A 15,621-nucleotide genomic window follows, 5' to 3' on the forward strand; every position below is an offset into this window, starting at 1 on the left:
CAGCTCAGGGCTTGAATCCCTGGGCCGAGCAGGGCTGTGACAGACAGAGGGGCCCCTTTTGTGCTCCTCTGGTCCTGGGGTATTCCCCCTGTGGGGCGCTGGCTGCAGGACAGGGCAGGCTTTTCCCCAAAGCTCTTGTCCCTCTCCCACTGCTAACCCACACATGAAGCTCCGCTGTGGTTGGAAACAGCCCTAGAGCTCCTCTGAAGCACAGCTGGCTCGTTCCTCATCCCTTCCCTGCCAGTGATGGACAGTTAAATCAGACGAGGTCTATGGCTGGGATTGTGCTGTAGGCTGAGCCCTGGAGGGAGTGAGCCGAGGGGTCCTGGGCTCTTGGAGGTAGTGTGGCTGTCCCTTGAGCACTCTTGGAGCTGCAGTGTGCGTTTGCTGAAGAAGCCCCCTTTGCCCCGAGCCTGCCAGGATTGTGCGAGGTGCCTGGCCCAGGGCAGGGCTCATGTCCGGCTTCCTCGCACACCCTTTGTGAAGCAGCACACCCTTCTCTGTAGCGCTGATAACGTGGCTCTCACTCTTTCCCTTCTTCCCTTCCAGATTTCCTTTTGACCCTGATTATTTATTCAGCATAGCCCAGCAGGGGACGCGAGTGCAGAGCCAAAAATACTCTCCTCACGCGGGGAGGACCGGCTGGCCACGCTGAGCCTGATTGATTGGGGCCGGCGCTGCAGGCCTCTGGAAAGAGTTATTTTTATCTTGCTCTGAGCAAAGTTTTTCTATCACCTTGTTGCAAACAACTCGTTGGGAGAGGCACTCTCCAGCCCGGGGCTCTCGCTCGGCGCTTGAGGGGATACCTGGCCTGGGTGAAACAATGTGCTGGGGCTGAGACAAGACAAAGCTGGTGCTGCACCGAGGCAGGCATCGGGGATGGGGGCTCCTGGTCGGCCCCTGTCCTGCTGGGAGACCCCCCCAGCAGACTGGTGCCTGCGCCACCCCCGGGAGAAGGCAGCCGCAGGAGAAGGCAGGTTTAGCAAGAGCCGGTTGTGAATAAATCCCGACCGCTCTACATCCGCCCCCGGAGAGTTTAGAGCTAGGTTAGCCAGAGTGTGCAGGGCTGCCTGGAGTGCCGCCAGCAGCGGTTGCTTGTAGGAAAATCAATCCCTGCAGACACCCCACAACTCTACATATTTATCACTGTCGCCCACACAGGACAGACCCCGAAATGCAGCATCTCTGGCGTCTCCTGCTTTGCTTGGAGGAGCCAGAGAAGAGAGCAGGGGAGTGCAGAGCAAGGGCAGAGAGCGCTTTGGGTGTAGGCAGTGCCTGTCCCAGCTGGGGGCTGAACCGGTCGTGTCGGGTGGTTACATCAGGGACCACAAGAGCTGCATGGGCTGCAAGTGACAGGGAAACGTGGGGCCTCTCTTCTGCCTTCTTACTTTTTTTTTATTATTATTTTTAATGCTAAAAGTTGTCCCGGAATCGAAATCGTTTCATCTCGATGCTGCTCAAGGACGCAGTCTTTCCTCTTTCCAGCTCAGTATTTGAACTTCAGTGGTGGCTAGCGTTTGATTGATGTTGCCATCTCTTTCTACTCTACCTCTGTCAAATCAAAGCTGCCTTCACAGTGCTGCTGCCGCGGAGACTCGAGCAGAAAAGCTGCCGAGCAGCCGTCCCGAGGCGGAGGGATGGTGGGTGGCAGGCAGGGGTGGCAGGCAGCCTCAGATCAGCGCGTTCGTTTGGTCTTCAAAACATCCTGACACTTCTCAAACTGCAAAACGGCTTTTTTGTGCCTGTTTGTCCCTGTGCTTCAGCAGCGGCACCAGGGGAGTGAGTGGTGAAGTATTTGGGGAGCAGGAGCTGCTCTTCTGTTACATGTTTCCCTGTCTCACATGAAAAGCACATTTCAGCTGCTCCCTAATTGCTACAGAGCCACGCGGCTTTGAAGTTTGTGCTGTGCATCCGGGCTCTGGTTTCCTCCGTGGTGGTGCCGTGGGATAGAGCTGCCTGCGCCTGGCCGGTTTGCATCTGTTTGATCCTAACCTCCTTTTTTGCCTCGCCTCTTCTGTTTTGTCTCCCCACCTCTCTGCCCTGCAGATTCAGAGGATGACGGAGAGTCGGAGGCAGCGAAACAACTGATTCAACCCATAGCTGAAAAAATCATTGCCAAGTACAAAGCCAAAGAGGAGGAGGCACCGTTGCTCTTCTTTGTGGCGGGCGAGGTAAGCGGGAGGAGAGCGCGGGGCTGCGTCCTGCTGTGTCTTCATGCCAGGACTGAGCTGGGTTGGGTACCACCATTGTTCAGGTGGGTAAACTGAGGCACGGAGTTACTGCAGCTAATCGGGGATCATGGGGCAAAACCAGACCTGAGTTCTGGCTCGGTCCCCTGCACTTACTGCTGGATATTACTTGTGGCAAAGGGGTCCCAGCTGCATTTGCTCAGAGGTGGAAAAGCCTGAAGGCGGGCGAGGGAGCTGCTGGGGCCGGGCAGAGAGAGGCTGGGGGAGGTGGGAGGAAGCCACCAGCTGCCCCCTTGAACCCTGAGGCTGTGCAGGCAGGAAAGCTGCCTGGGCAGGGGGAGAGGAGACTTTGGGTTTCAGCCGGTCCAGCTGGTGCTGCCCTCCTCGCTGAGGTGCTGCTGCCTTCCTTCGCACCCTGGGAGGACAGGGACTGGTGCTCCAGCCTCTTCCTTAAGGGGTGCCTGCAGGAGGCATCCCCAGTCCCACAGGATTGTGCTGTGCGGGTGATGCCGGACAAAACGGCCCCTGGGAGCAGGCAGGGGCCACTTGGAGAGCAGTGGGATGGCATGTGGCTGTGCTCCCACTGCTGGCCCAGCTCCGCTCTGCTCTGCCCTGCCCTGAGGCTTGGCTGAGTATGTCACTTGCCTGTCCCCCTGTGAAATGAGGGCTGTTTCCTGAGCTGGCCGTATTGTTGGTGGCTGGGATGGTGTTTGGGGCACGTTCAGGCTGCAGTGCTTGGAGGCAAGAATCTGCTGGAGAAAAGGGGAAATGAGAAAACAGGACTCCTGGCCTCCCTTTGCCACTGCACAGGCGTTTTGCCCCACTGCAGGCTTGAAAATGAGAAAGGTTTTGTGTAAGCGTTAAAAAAGCTCCCAGGCCCCCCGAGACCTGCGGTTCCTCTCCCGAGGTGCTGCCTGGGCAGGTGGCAGCAGCTGTGTGTCCATGCGCCTGCTCCGTCCCTCCGTGCTCACGTCACAGCCGCAGTATGCTGCAAGCAGGGCCCTCCGGAGCCTCCCTGCGCACAAAAGGGTCCCCACTGCCGCACCCTGCCCCCCCTACCATGCAGGCCCCCACCACTGCCTCCCACAGCCCCATCGGCCCCTTCCAGGCAGGCGTTCCCACTCCCTTAACGGGTCTCCGAGCATCCCAGCTCAGCCCTGCGCCCCTGAATAAGCCCCTTGTTGGAAAGGCTGGTTTGGGAGGGTCCAGGACCTGCCCCCCTCCCCCAGAGCCTGTGAAGCCTTTTCCTCCCTGAAACATTGCTGCTATTCATCCGGCTCCCGACGTCCTTGCAGCGGCCGGGCCGAAGAATGGGGAACGTCCAGCACGTCCCATTCATCCGTCACCTCAATAGCTGGGAGTGCTGGCCCCAGGTCTCCGCCGGCCCCCATGCACAAAGCAGCTCAGCCATGGCCAGAGCAGGCGCCTCCCATTCCTCTCCCAGCACCGTCTGGGCTGGTTTTGCATTGATTAAAAATGCAAAATGGTCCCTTTTTTGGTCCCTTCGCGGGCTATGGGATAAAGGACAAGGCATCCCGACACCTGGGATGGGAGGCTGGAAGGGTGGGGGGCTGCTGAGCGCCCCAGCCCCGCTCGCCCTTCCCCGCCACGTGGTCCGGCTGCGCCAGAAACCCCTGCAATGGAAGGGGAGGCGCGACAGGAGTTACCCAGCGGCCGCCGACGCGTGCCGCAGAGCCACCAGCCGCTAACCAGATTGATTGATTTCTGTGACTGCCCTTGGGTGGGGGCTCGGAGGAACGCCCCCCGTTTTGGATGCCGCACGTTGTGGGCTTGGCCGTGAGCGGGAGGTGAATCACCCCGGCACCGGGTTTTGCATTGCAGAGCCCCAGCAGAGACAGAGACAGAGCTGTGCTGTGCTGGCCAAAGGGAAGGCAGCCCTTCTCCCCGGTGAGCAGCTAGGGAGCCCTGCGGCGTTTGGACTTGGACCTGCTGGTGGGGTTTCAGCATTGGCTCAAAGTGTGGACCTTCGTCCCTTTCCCATTTTCTGGTTTCCTCCAGGTCCCTTCTGCATCCGCCCCAGTGAGCGGCAAGGCCGTGGCTCTGCTGGCAGAGAGCTGGCGAGTCCCCACATTCGGTTGTTCCCAGCTCCTGAGTTGTGGTTGCTGAAATGTGCTCCTCTCCCAGAGGGGTCTGGGGTGGTCCAGGGTGGTGGGTCACTTTGGGGGTGCTGGGAGCTGTGTCCTGTGTGGAAAGGGTTGGAGGAGTGCCTGGTCCCATCCCAGCCTGGGATAAATCAGCCCGGTTTGGTTTTGATGCGGAGCAGGGAGCAAGGCGAGTGTTGCTTGCTGTGGTCATGGTCCTGCAATGCTGGTGCAAGGCCCAAGCACTCAGGAGATATCCGTGGGCTAGACCACTGCTCCTGGTTGTGCTGATGGCTCCTCTCTCCCTCTCATTTTGGCCTCCAGGACGACATGACCGACTCCCTGCGGGATTACACCAACCTGCCTGAGGCTGCCCCCCTGCTCACCATCCTGGACATGTCAGCCCGGGCCAAGTACGTGATGGATGTGGAGGAGATCACGCCCGAGATCGTGGAAGCTTTTGTCAGCGACTTTCTAGCAGACAAGCTAAAACCCGAGCCCATCTAAGGGGGCTTCTGCACCAACAGACGTTATTTAAAACTAGGTCTCTCTTCCGCCGCTCGTGGATTCTCCAGCGTGTCCTCATGCCCGACCCAGTATCCAACCTTCTTGTGGTGCCTTGTTTTACGCAGTGAATCCTTCTCCTAAGCAAACTCCTTGAGATGCACTTTCAGCAGGGAGTCGTTGGCGTTTGGAGACTTCGCTTGTGCTTCATGGTGATATATTCTCTAATAACCAGGCCAGAACTGTTACCGTATCGTTACTTTATACATGGCACTAGCTAGCAGGCAAACCTTTTTGCATGGTGTTCTTCCCAACGTATGCATCAGGCAGTGGATGGGGTTCTCGGGGCTCTTTTCTTCTCCTTCTCCCCCTTTCTTTCCTTTCCTACCACCCCTGCTGACTAAATGACTTTTAAGGAAGCAATAAGGCAACTGTCCCCTTCTCCCCTGGCCTGTCCGACTTTCCCATGCGAGTGCCCTGACGAGGCCGAGACAAAGTCTTAACTGCTGACCACCTCTGAAAGACCACGGCGCAGCCAGGCTCTTCCTCCTGGGGGTGAGACCTTTCCAGGTGGGTTTCCCACCTCCCACCCCAAGCACCGGCAGCCTTAGGTGCTGCTGGCCGTGAGTATTGGGGGGGGGATCACCCCCCAATCCACCTGTGATGGGTGGATGTTCCCTCCCTCCCTCTCTTGAGCCAGGAGGAGGACCACCATCAGGCTGCCCTCACCTCTACCTTGTGCTCTCCCTGTCCCCTCTTGTCCCTCTCTCTGGTATGAATTGTCCTCTCCCCTCTATGTTAGTTGATCGAGCTGTTTTTCGTAGGTGTGTCCCAAACCCAACATTAATGGTGCTGTTCTTTAAAAAAAAATAACCAAAAAAAAAACTCCAACAAAAAAATTAATCCCTCCCTAACCCAAGCAGCACAGCCGAGCCCCCGAAAAGTGACATTGTAAAAACTGTACATGGTGATTGGAACTTTGTAATAAAACCGTTATAATAACCTCGTCCCCGGAGGTGCCGATTGCCGCGTCCCGCCGTCGGGGAGAGGGAGCCTGCCTGAGACGGACTGGAACCGTATAAACCCACCCCGTGTGTCGCACGTTTCAGAAACTCTCCTGTTGGGTGGTGATCAACTGACGGGTGAGATGTTGGAGGAGCAGCCTCTCTGGGCACTGGGCTGTGAGCAACCCACCCTAAATTAACCCTAAATTACCTCCCATCCTTTTTACTGGAGATTTTTGAGGGAATAGCTTTTTTCAGTGAGTTGCCCACTGCGGGGTTAAGGGCTGGACTCAAGCTGCGTGGAAGCGGCTGAGCAGCAGCGTTGCCTCCAGCCCCCCACTGTCACCCAGCTCGCGTGCAGCGGCTGCCTGCTGGTTTGAGGACAATTGCAACAGGTTTGTGGTTTGAAAGACCACAGGGTCTGTAGCATTTAGTCACGCAGCAGCTCGGGTTTTTTTTCTTTCAGAGGGAGAACCCGTATTCCCCTCTGAACGTTGCAGTTCAGGCTGGCAATGAGCTCAGCACTGCAACAGCCGCTCTGCAAGCCGCTTGATAGGAACTGGAGCAAAGCAGCATTTTTTTTTTTGCCTGTGGATTGAGTCATTTGGGGTCAATTTGATGAGACTGGGGCTGGAACGGGGCTCTGGAGATGGAATTGCTGAGCTGGAGCAGTTTCAGACTCAAGGTAATGCCAGCACACCCAGCCCGGGCAGCGCTGTGTGCTGCTTGGATACAGATGCTGGGGCACGGAAGCGGCCGAACCTCCATCTCTGGCTATTTCTCGAGCAGACTATATGAATTATTTCAATGTGGTAATGGAAAGCCAGAGCCAGCAGAGTGGGTTGGCAGCAAGTAGCTGGTTGTGTGACTCGAAGTGAGTAGAGGAGGCATTTTTAAATGTACAGCAAGCTGGATGGTGGCCTGGGCAGGAGCTTCCAGCATGACCAGGGCTGTGTGGCACATCCTGGACCCATGGAGGGGGGTTGCTACAAGCTGACTTGTTGCCCTCGGGGAGGCACAGGCAGGCCCTGGGGTCTCCTTCCCTGGGGGCCAGTGCCTGTTCCCCTCTGAGGGACAGGGACAGCGAGTGGCAGTGCCTACAGCTCCTTTTCCACCCTTCCCCTCCCTCGTTCATAATTCATCCACGCCGAGACCCAGCTGCTGGAGCAAGCAGCGCCCAAGCGGCTGTGCAGGGACAGACACTGTCACCTCCTGGCAGCGGCACGGTCACAAGTGCTGGGCCTCGGAGCTTGGACACCCCACACAGCAGCCAGACCCGGGCCAGCCTGGTGGGCACAGGCACCCACGGCAGGATGGGTGTGGTGCTCTCATGGCTTGTTAGAGCACAAGTTTTGGTAAGCACAAGCAAATCCCATTCAGGTGGCCGCTCTTTGGCCTTTCTGACCCCAAAACCACTAGCAACAGTCAGGCCACGCAACTCGGGGCTGTGAGAGGAAGGACACACACTGTCAGCAGCATCCTGGCCGGGCCAGCATGAATGCTGCCGTGGCAGCTGCGTCCTGACTCCGCAGCAAGGGATGCGAGACCTCCCCAGATCTGCTATGAGAGGGGAGCTGGCTATCGGCAAGACGAGGGCCCCCACCCACCGGCCTTTCCCTTCTCACTAGCATCACCGTGCGGCCAGAGCGCCCACGGGCTCAGCCAGGAGCCACACTCTCATGTAGGCACAGCTCTGCCACTGCCAGAGCTCTTTAGTACCGCATTTACTGCAAACCAAACAGCCGGAGCTGCTCTTTTATTAATTCTACAGCACACCAAAGGGAAAAGATGCTTCTTCAGCACCCAGACCTCAGCAGTTCAGCCCACTATGGGGAACTTCTGCCTTTCGTCTTCCTGCTTGTGCCTCTGCAGCAACTGCCTCTTCCCCTCAAAGAGCACGATGCCAGCAGCGATAGCGGAGTTCAAGCTGTCCACGCCTGGCACCACGGGAATGACCAGTCTCTTCCCCCCTGTGCTGGCAGCAAGGTGAAGCGCATCTGGACTCAGACCGTGGGTCTCTCCACCGATCACCACTGCCACTGGACTCTGTGTCCAATTCTCATAGTAATACTGCGCGGTCAGCTCTGGGACACAGACACTCGCCGCTCCCTCCTCATCCTTGCGCTTGGGAGCAGCCTCGGGTTTGGATTTCACGTGAGGTTTCAGGTTGCCAGGAGCAGAGCCGGTCCCACTGGCTCCCCTCGGCAGGGACACGGTCTCAGCCTGAGCACCTGGGTCTTTGTTGTCGGCCACGCAGACCCGGACACCAGCAGGAAGGTTGCTGGGAACAGATTCCCAGTCCAGGTTAGTGACGATGGGCAGGCGGAAGTGAGCCCCCATGCCTGCACGGAGCACCTTGGGCTCCCATGGATCCACGCAGCCTGAGACGGAAGCGGAGACAACAGTGACAGTGCAGCAGCTCCAAAAAATACAGATTCAGTAGCTGCTGCCCACAGCAAATCATGTCTGTGCCAGGCACTGCTTACAAACTCTGGGGAACAACATCTTGGAGTACCTCTTTTTCCCTGCCTTACCCCCCAAAATACTCAAATTGAACTTTTTTTCCCCAGGGAAAGGCTCTTACCTTTGGTGAGCAGCACTTTCTCACAGCCTGCTCCTGCTGCAGACCTCAGAATAGTCCCCAGGTTTCCCGGATCGTGGATATTGTCACAGATGAGGAGCAGTGGCAAGGAGCAGGTTAGCTGAGCGGCAGGGTAAGACAACTTGGTGTGGTTGGGCTTGGAAAAGATCCCTGAGGAGACAAAATACTGACAGGCTTCTGACTAACAACGCCCAAGGAGAGGGCTGTCTCTCATTTAATTGGCCCAAATCTCGCTAAAGAGGAGCTGGAGAAAGCATTAGGAAAAGCACTGCTTAAGTTTGAGAAGAGTTCATCACTTCACAAGGATACCTATTTCCCAGCAGAGCTTAAGCAATGGGTTATTAAAAATGACCATTAGAACCTTCAGTGCACTCTGGGAGCCACTTTCACAGTTACCACAGCAGGCCAAGGAAAAGGGAATTCTCTCAAATTATGCCACTCTTGACATACTGCCAGAACGTCTAGGGGAAGGTTATGAAGAGATAGTCATTATCCACTTATTAAGCGTGACGTAAGTTTCCCTTTGAGCAGTGTTGTGACTGTTTCCAAGGCAACTTACCTATAAGCCCCTGAGGAGTTACGAGGTCAGACCAGCTCTTGATGTCTTCAAATTTCACCTTAACTAAGTTGGCTCGTTTTAGCTCTGCCTCGGGCAGCTCCTTCAGGTGCCCCACCGTGCTGAAGAAGAGAGTCTGCAGCACAGCTCCTGCCTCCAGGGCATCCTTGATCAGCCTGTGACCCTCCAGCAGAACCTTCCCATGATGATCCCGAAACTTCTTTGATTTGGTGATAGTCACGACTTTTCTGTGGGGAAGTTAATCAGAGAAAACAGATGTGATGGTAACACCACCTTCAGTCTGAGGTTTGCCAGCTACTGGGAAGTCAGAAGGCCCTAGGGTATCTTTAGACCAGCTGTAAGTGGCATTATAATATCAGTCGCTATCCAGAACCCCCAAGTGTCACAATCTAACCCAAATTCTGCAGACGTGACACCAAGCAGCTGTCGGGGGGTTCCACCGGGGGCTCGGAGCTTCCCGCAGCCCCAAAGCGCGCCCCGGGCCCATCTCCCTCCCTCCGCGGTGCCACCCGCGCCTCACCCCAGCCTCCTGTCACCGGGTGCCGCCTTCTCGTACCACAGCCCCGCCCCGGCGGAGCTCCGCTCCACCGCCGGCGGCGGCGGGGAGGGGGGCTCCTGGGGACTCTGCCGCTCCTCGGCCGCCGCCCTCCGCTCCTTCTGCGGCGGCAGCACCCTCACGGGGCTCCTCCGCAGCGCCCTCACCCCTCGCCGCCCCCCCGCCTCCGCCGCCGGGCCGGGCCGCAGCAGGGACCGGCCCAGCCTCCTCAGCGCCGCCATCTTGCGCCGTCACCACCCCAGCGACGAAGAGGCGGGGGAGGATGCGTCGCGCTCGGGTGACGTCACCGCTGCGCCATGGCGGCCCGCCGGGCGCTGCACTTCGTCTTCAAAGTGGGCGACCGCGGGCGCAGCGCGCGCTTCTACCGCGAGCTGCTGGGCATGAGGGTGAGCGCGCGCGGCGGGCCCTGAGGGGAAGGGCGGGAAGGGGGGTGGGTGTGTGTGGAAGCGGTCGCCCACCTCAGCCGCGGTGGCCCTGGGGCTCCCCCGGCCCGGCCCCGCTGGAGGTCGGGGGCTTCTCCTCCTCTCCGGCCCTCGCCCTCCTGCCGCAGGGCCGCCGGCGCGGCGTTAGGCCCGGCAGGGGCTGCTGAGGAGAAGGGGGATGGCGTCTTCTCTGCGCTGACCTCCTTCTCGGCTCTCCGCCATCAGGTGCTGAGGCACGAGGAGTTCGAGGAGGGCTGCAAAGCCAGCTGCAACGGGTGAGTAGGGCCTGGCTGCCCTCACCAGGCCGTGTTTCTTATAAAACACCCGCCAGTCACGACCAGATATGTCTCTTTATTTTGTAGGTAAAATAGGGGTTGATTTGGTCTGTTGATTTATTTTTTTTTTTTAAGTACTTGCCTCAGAATCAACAGTCCCCCTTTTTGTATAGGTGTGATGTTTAATTGAAACACAGCTGTTGCTGTAATCTGCTATAGACTCATATTCAGCTTTATAAAACTATTTCTAAACTTTCCTGGGATTACATTTAATTAGATTGGATTTTTTTACAGGCAAGGTGCTATCTAGGTTCTTGAGTTAAAAATCCCCCCTGGTAGCCCCAAAACCTTTTGTTTTCCTTTGTGAATCTTGCAATCTGGTGCCTAACGGCTTACTTTTCCTATGTTGCAATAAGGAAGTGCTCAGATAATTACAGCTAATGAGCAGCTTCTGTACTTAAAATCTTAGCTGTTAAGAAGGAGGTATAATTGTTTTTTTATCACATGGTTGTGGGTGGCAGCCCAAGGTCAAAACTATTGATGGGGCAGGGGAGGTGCCTGTGTTCTGAGCTTCGATAAGAATCCTTCACAGGTATCAACTCCTACTTGGCGGGAGGTTACTGAGTTACCTGTGCCATTTGTTTACTCAAGAGGTGCATTTTTTCCTTGGAACACTATACTTGCAATTCTGGATGTTTATTTCTAATTCATATGTCAATTAAATATGGATGTTCCAGCCCTTATGATGGCAAATGGAGCAAAACGATGGTGGGCTACGGGCCAGAAGACAACCACTTTGTTGCCGAATTGACTTACAATTATGGTATTGGAGAATATCGCCTGGGCAATGACTTTCTGGTAAGTACCACGCTTAGTGGCAAAATCTTTTTCTTATGATAAGTGTTTTCTGTTTTTATGATTAGGAGTCTGCTCAGCATGTGAGTTGTACCAGTTGTTTTTTTATGCTATTTAGTCCCTTAAACACTTCTTATTCATGCATTTGTGGCTGTCTCCAAGTTGGAAAAGCAGAAAGTAGAGCAGCTTTGTGCTTACTTAGGATCCGGGAAACGCTTCTTTGAGCACCTTCCAACTCAGTTGCTGTGTGTGTAGAAGAGCTGGTTTTTGCTGGCAGATGTAGTGTGGAATGGTTAGCTAAGGAGGATCTTTTTGTAGGAAAACACTCATTTATTATTACTTATTTCTTTTTTATTTACTAGCTGATAGCCAGTGAAGATTTCTTGTGTTTCTTCTACGGATACATGCAATGCGTTTGCTTGTTGTTTCCCCTGAGCTAATATTCTTCCCCCGGTTTGCGGGGTGTCAAGAAACAGCTGCTTGGAACCACAGATGCCTACCTAACCTTGTAGAACAGTTAGGAACTTGTTTTTCTGTTTCTGTACAATGCATTGAATCAGAGTTTTAAATTCCTTAGCATTTTGTTTCCCTTTGGTGTGAAGGAAGGGTAGATTAATGCATTCCAAATATATGTGGGATGTGCAGTAAGACTTCACTTATTTCATAGGAGCAAGACACCCTGTTCTCAGGAGATTGTATGATCCATCTTTTATAAAAAATAATCCAGTTTGGCCATTTTTAGAGGCAGACTATTGAAAGGTAGGACTTACGCAGCATCTACTCTATGAATTTTGTGTGTGCCCTGTTCTGTTCTCACTAGGGCATAACACTTGTGTCCGGCCAGGCCGTTAGCAATGCTAAGAAGATGGGGTGGCCTCTCAAAGAAGTCACAACTGGTGTTTTTGAAACTGAAGCCCCGGGGGGATACAAGTTCTACTTGGAAGACAAGGAACAAGTCAAGCAAGGTGAAACACACGCTCGCTCTTACTGGTGTTCAAGAGAGATTTACGTGTTGGGAATTAGAATGAGCTGTGCAATTGTCCAGATGGTGTTTTATGAAACAGAGCGTGTTTTTGTTATTTCTTTGGTAACTTCTCAAGAATGTGAAACTGTGCATTTAAAGCTACAATCTATTTGTAAAGTGATTTCAAATTTTTGTGATGTTACAGATCCTGTGCTAAAGGTAACCTTGGGTGTCTCTGATCTGCAGAAGTCTGTTGACTACTGGTCTAATTTGCTCGGGATGAAAATATATGAGAAGGATGAGAAAAAACAAAGGGCATTGCTAGGCTATGCAGATGAGCAGGTTAGTCCTTAGAAAACTTTCCAGTTCTGATCTTTAAGAGTTGCGTCTCATTGTAGAAACCTCTAATTTCGTGAGAACAAAATCTTAAAGGAAAGAAAAGCTCTTAATTAAAGCACTTCATGCTGTGCATTTAAATTAAAGCTTGCGTACACTTAACTGCATTTTTAAAAAAAAAAACAAAAAAAAAACCTGTGGTTTGCTCCGGTAATTGTGGCATGTGGGAAATATGTTTATGGGTGATTTTATAAAATCATCTGCATCAGTGAAAAGCTGGAGTGAACGTAGCACTGAGAACAGCGTCCTTGCAAGTCAAGCTTTCTTTTTTCCACTTTTCAGTGCAAGTTGGAGTTGAAGGCTGTTGGAGGAGCGGTGGATCACGGGACAGCGTTTGGGCGCATCGCCTTCTCCTGTGCAAAGGACGAGGTGATGATCCCATTTCCCTTATCCCTTTCATTACCCAGAGCTGACTCGTGGGAGGTTAATTTCAAGTATTAGCAAAATACCTTAGATGTGAACAAAATAATACCGAGCATATACTTCGTTTGCATTTGTCACAGTGGGAATGTCATGGAGTTGTGGGTAACAGGGAACTGTAAATGAGAACGACCTGAATGCATCTGATCTTCACCTGACTGGGGTTGATTTTTGTTTTTTGTTTAAGTTGCCAAAGATTGAAGCACTGATGAAAAAGGAGAATCAGAAGATCTTAACGCCTCTGGTTAGCTTGGACACACCTGGCAAAGCCACAGTGCAAGTGATTATTTTGGCTGATCCTGTGAGTAGTATTGGAAATGGTAATTAAATTAAATTTAAATTTCTCTCTGCCATTTATCTAACTTACCTGCTGCTAAACTTGTTTTAGGATGGCCATGAAATCTGTTTTGTGGGAGATGAAGCATTCCGAGATCTGTCCAAAGTGGACCCTAATGGTGACAAATTGTTAGACGATGTAAGTAATGCTCTCTGCACATTCATTTTCTTCCTGATTATAGACCCCCCCATAGAATCTAATTTTCATTCCATGTGGAGTTTTTCTGAAAAGCAAGTCCTACAGTCTCTCAGCTCAGGTTCACTTAGCCTCCTGGCTAGAGTTTTCCGGGCAACTGGGTGGTGCTGTGTCTTGCTGGACACATCAGTAACGCTTTGGTGTAAATTACTCCAAAAAATGATTTGTGAGCTGTGGTAAGGTCAGCGCAGCTGGACATTCTCCCGAGGCAGAGGGGCTCTGGTGTGGAGTGTGAGCTCACAGAATCACAGGATCTTCATGGTTGGAAGGGACCTTTGAGATCATTGAATCCAAACAAAAAAAAAAAAAACACAACAAAAAAAACCCCAAAACAAACACCCTCCCACAGCACACCCACAACTACACCCCACACCCACCTACAAACAGACACAAACCAACGATCTCAGGCACTAGAGCATGCCCTGAAGTGCCATGTCTACACGTTTCTTAAATACCTCCTCCAGGGATGGCGACTCCACCACCTCCCTGGGCAGGCTGTTCCAGTGCCTGACCACCCTCTCAGTAAAGTAAATTCTTCCTAATATCTAATCTAAACCTCCCCTGCAGCAGCTTTAGACCATTAGCTCTGTGGGAAGGCAGTGTTTAAACTGTCCTGTTTTGCCCTTGTATTACCAGATCGTCTCTTTATTTGCTGCGGCAGAGAACGTTGGTTTTCAATGTCTGTTTTCCTTACCAGTATGTTTAAAAAAAAAAAAAAGTAACTTAGGCATCAGAATAGCTTTCCTCCACATTAGAAAGTGTCCGGGTTTGTGGGAGAGGCTGGTGAGTGTGAGCAGCTGGGCACCTGGTGGCACGTTAATGCTTTTCTTCGTGCAGGCCATGGCGGCGGACGACAGTGACAAATGGTTTGCTGAGAAAAAAAGGAAGAAGGCTTCTGCTTAGCTGGAGAAAAGGACTGGACTGTTCCTTCGTTCGTGCCTTGGTTTTCATCCGAGCGAAATGCCAATCGTGTAACGTGTTGCATTACCCCTCCCAGCAAGAGGGTGCCGTAATGTCCCATGCGGTCGGTTTCTTTGATTTAAACTCGTGTCTCTTACTATGACTCTCTGCTTCCAAGCAAATGGCATATTCTCCTTCCAAAACAAAAAAAAAAAAAAAAAAAATTATTGCTCAGCCTGCAAAAAGGAGCAGGCTGAGCAAGTGGCTTCAAAACCAGGCCATCAGTGAAGAGGAACAACTCGCATTTCTCTGTTGTTGTTATACTTGAAAAAGAAGTTGCCAGGTTTATTAGAATATCTAAGTAAGTGACTTCAGCCATCCTGGAATCGCAGCTTAGAGAAGAGATTTTCAGGTAGCAGTGGCTGCCAGTCTCGCAGGCACTCTGTTTCCCTGGCGAAGTGTCGGAGTTGAGCTGTCGTAGTGCGTGCCTCTTTACTGGGAACAGAAAAATTATCTTGCTAAAGCCTGTGAATATCCTGCTCCGGAACAAACCCTGTTTTCGTTCCAAGTTGTTTCCTCCGCTTTTGAGGTGAAATGTTTGTTCGAGAAGCCTGTGGTGCGTTTCTTAGTGGGGGCACGTCATTGATGTGGTGGTTTCCACCCTGTACCAAGCTCCCGTGTACCTGTCTCCTGACTGCAGTGCACGGAGCCTTCCACATTCCAGGCGGGATCGGAGCCGTGTGTCAGGGCGTGTAGCAGCGCCGTGCTGTCCCTGAGGCGCCGGGAGGCGACTTGAAATAAGCATATTGTGGTATTGCAGTTAGCTTTTGATGAGAAATTAACTTTGTTAGTAACAGTTCAGGGGTTTATTCTGTTGGAATTAAGCCACTCTGCTTTCGTTAGTGGAATGAGGGCTGGGAGTGTGGGGAGTAATCGCCAGCGTTGTCCACGCCAGGCACGCTGCCTGCTGCGTAATCGTTCCTGATGAAAACCTTAAATAAGTGTCACGGAGAAAAGTAGGCAAAATCAGCAGCGTTAGCGGTCGCCGAGGCACGTCAGCACTTGTTGTGAATATTCTGTGTTCAAACAGGAAAAATTTCTCTCTGTGATTTTGTTGCTTGAGTTTCTTGATTCCAGTTCCATGACGATTTTCTGTCGCCTACCCATCGAATTAAAAATGTCACGCGTAAAGCTGCACCCCCTGAAACTGGCGCTGCCCCTCGCCAGTGTCGCCCTTAAACCAATAAAAGCGATTCAGGAGGACGGTTTGAGTGCCTGTTTTTTCCAGCTGCCCGCCACGGCGCTGCACCCAAGTTCCTCTCT

General features: G+C 53.0%; 3 protein-coding genes across 9 annotated transcripts in view; 2 read left to right on the top strand and 1 right to left on the bottom strand.

Annotated features, from left to right (window-relative positions):
* Positions 1–5,804, top strand: part of NXN (nucleoredoxin) — a 53,088-nt gene extending 47,284 nt beyond the window's left edge. The window contains exons 7-8 of the mRNA XM_074160425.1: positions 2,047–2,171; positions 4,616–5,804. Of these exons, the coding sequence (XP_074016526.1) occupies positions 2,047–2,171; positions 4,616–4,798 (308 nt within the window). The 3' untranslated portion in view covers positions 4,799–5,804. The remainder of the gene's footprint in view (positions 1–2,046; positions 2,172–4,615) is intronic.
* A 1,721-nt stretch (positions 5,805–7,525) lies between these two features.
* Positions 7,526–9,755, bottom strand: MRM3 (mitochondrial rRNA methyltransferase 3). The gene is made up of 4 exons (XM_074160684.1): positions 9,499–9,755; positions 8,961–9,205; positions 8,384–8,551; positions 7,526–8,180 (listed from the first exon to the last, which is right to left on the bottom strand). Exons 1-4 carry the CDS (start codon positions 9,753–9,755, stop codon positions 7,618–7,620), a joined length of 1,233 nt encoding a protein of 410 aa, XP_074016785.1. The 3' UTR covers positions 7,526–7,617.
* Positions 9,756–9,798: 43 nt separating this feature from the next.
* On the top strand, positions 9,799–15,560 carry GLOD4 (glyoxalase domain containing 4). 7 transcript variants are annotated; one of them, XM_074160583.1, is made up of 9 exons: positions 9,804–9,920; positions 10,182–10,231; positions 10,969–11,089; positions 11,907–12,051; positions 12,256–12,392; positions 12,729–12,815; positions 13,054–13,167; positions 13,255–13,341; positions 14,236–15,560. In XM_074160583.1, exons 1-9 carry the CDS (start codon positions 9,831–9,833, stop codon positions 14,299–14,301), a joined length of 897 nt encoding a protein of 298 aa, XP_074016684.1. In that variant the 5' UTR covers positions 9,804–9,830; the 3' UTR covers positions 14,302–15,560. The 7 variants fall into 7 exon arrangements, with proteins under 7 accessions (XP_074016690.1, XP_074016684.1, XP_074016687.1 ...); XM_074160586.1 differs by having other exon boundaries at positions 9,831–9,920; positions 13,054–13,110; XM_074160585.1 differs by having other exon boundaries at positions 9,831–9,920; positions 13,093–13,167.
* The last annotated feature ends 61 nt before the right edge of the window (positions 15,561–15,621 follow it).

The sequence above is a fragment of the Numenius arquata genome, chromosome 18, assembly GCF_964106895.1.
Source record: "Numenius arquata chromosome 18, bNumArq3.hap1.1, whole genome shotgun sequence".
NCBI classification, from domain to species: Eukaryota; Metazoa; Chordata; class Aves; order Charadriiformes; family Scolopacidae; genus Numenius; species Numenius arquata.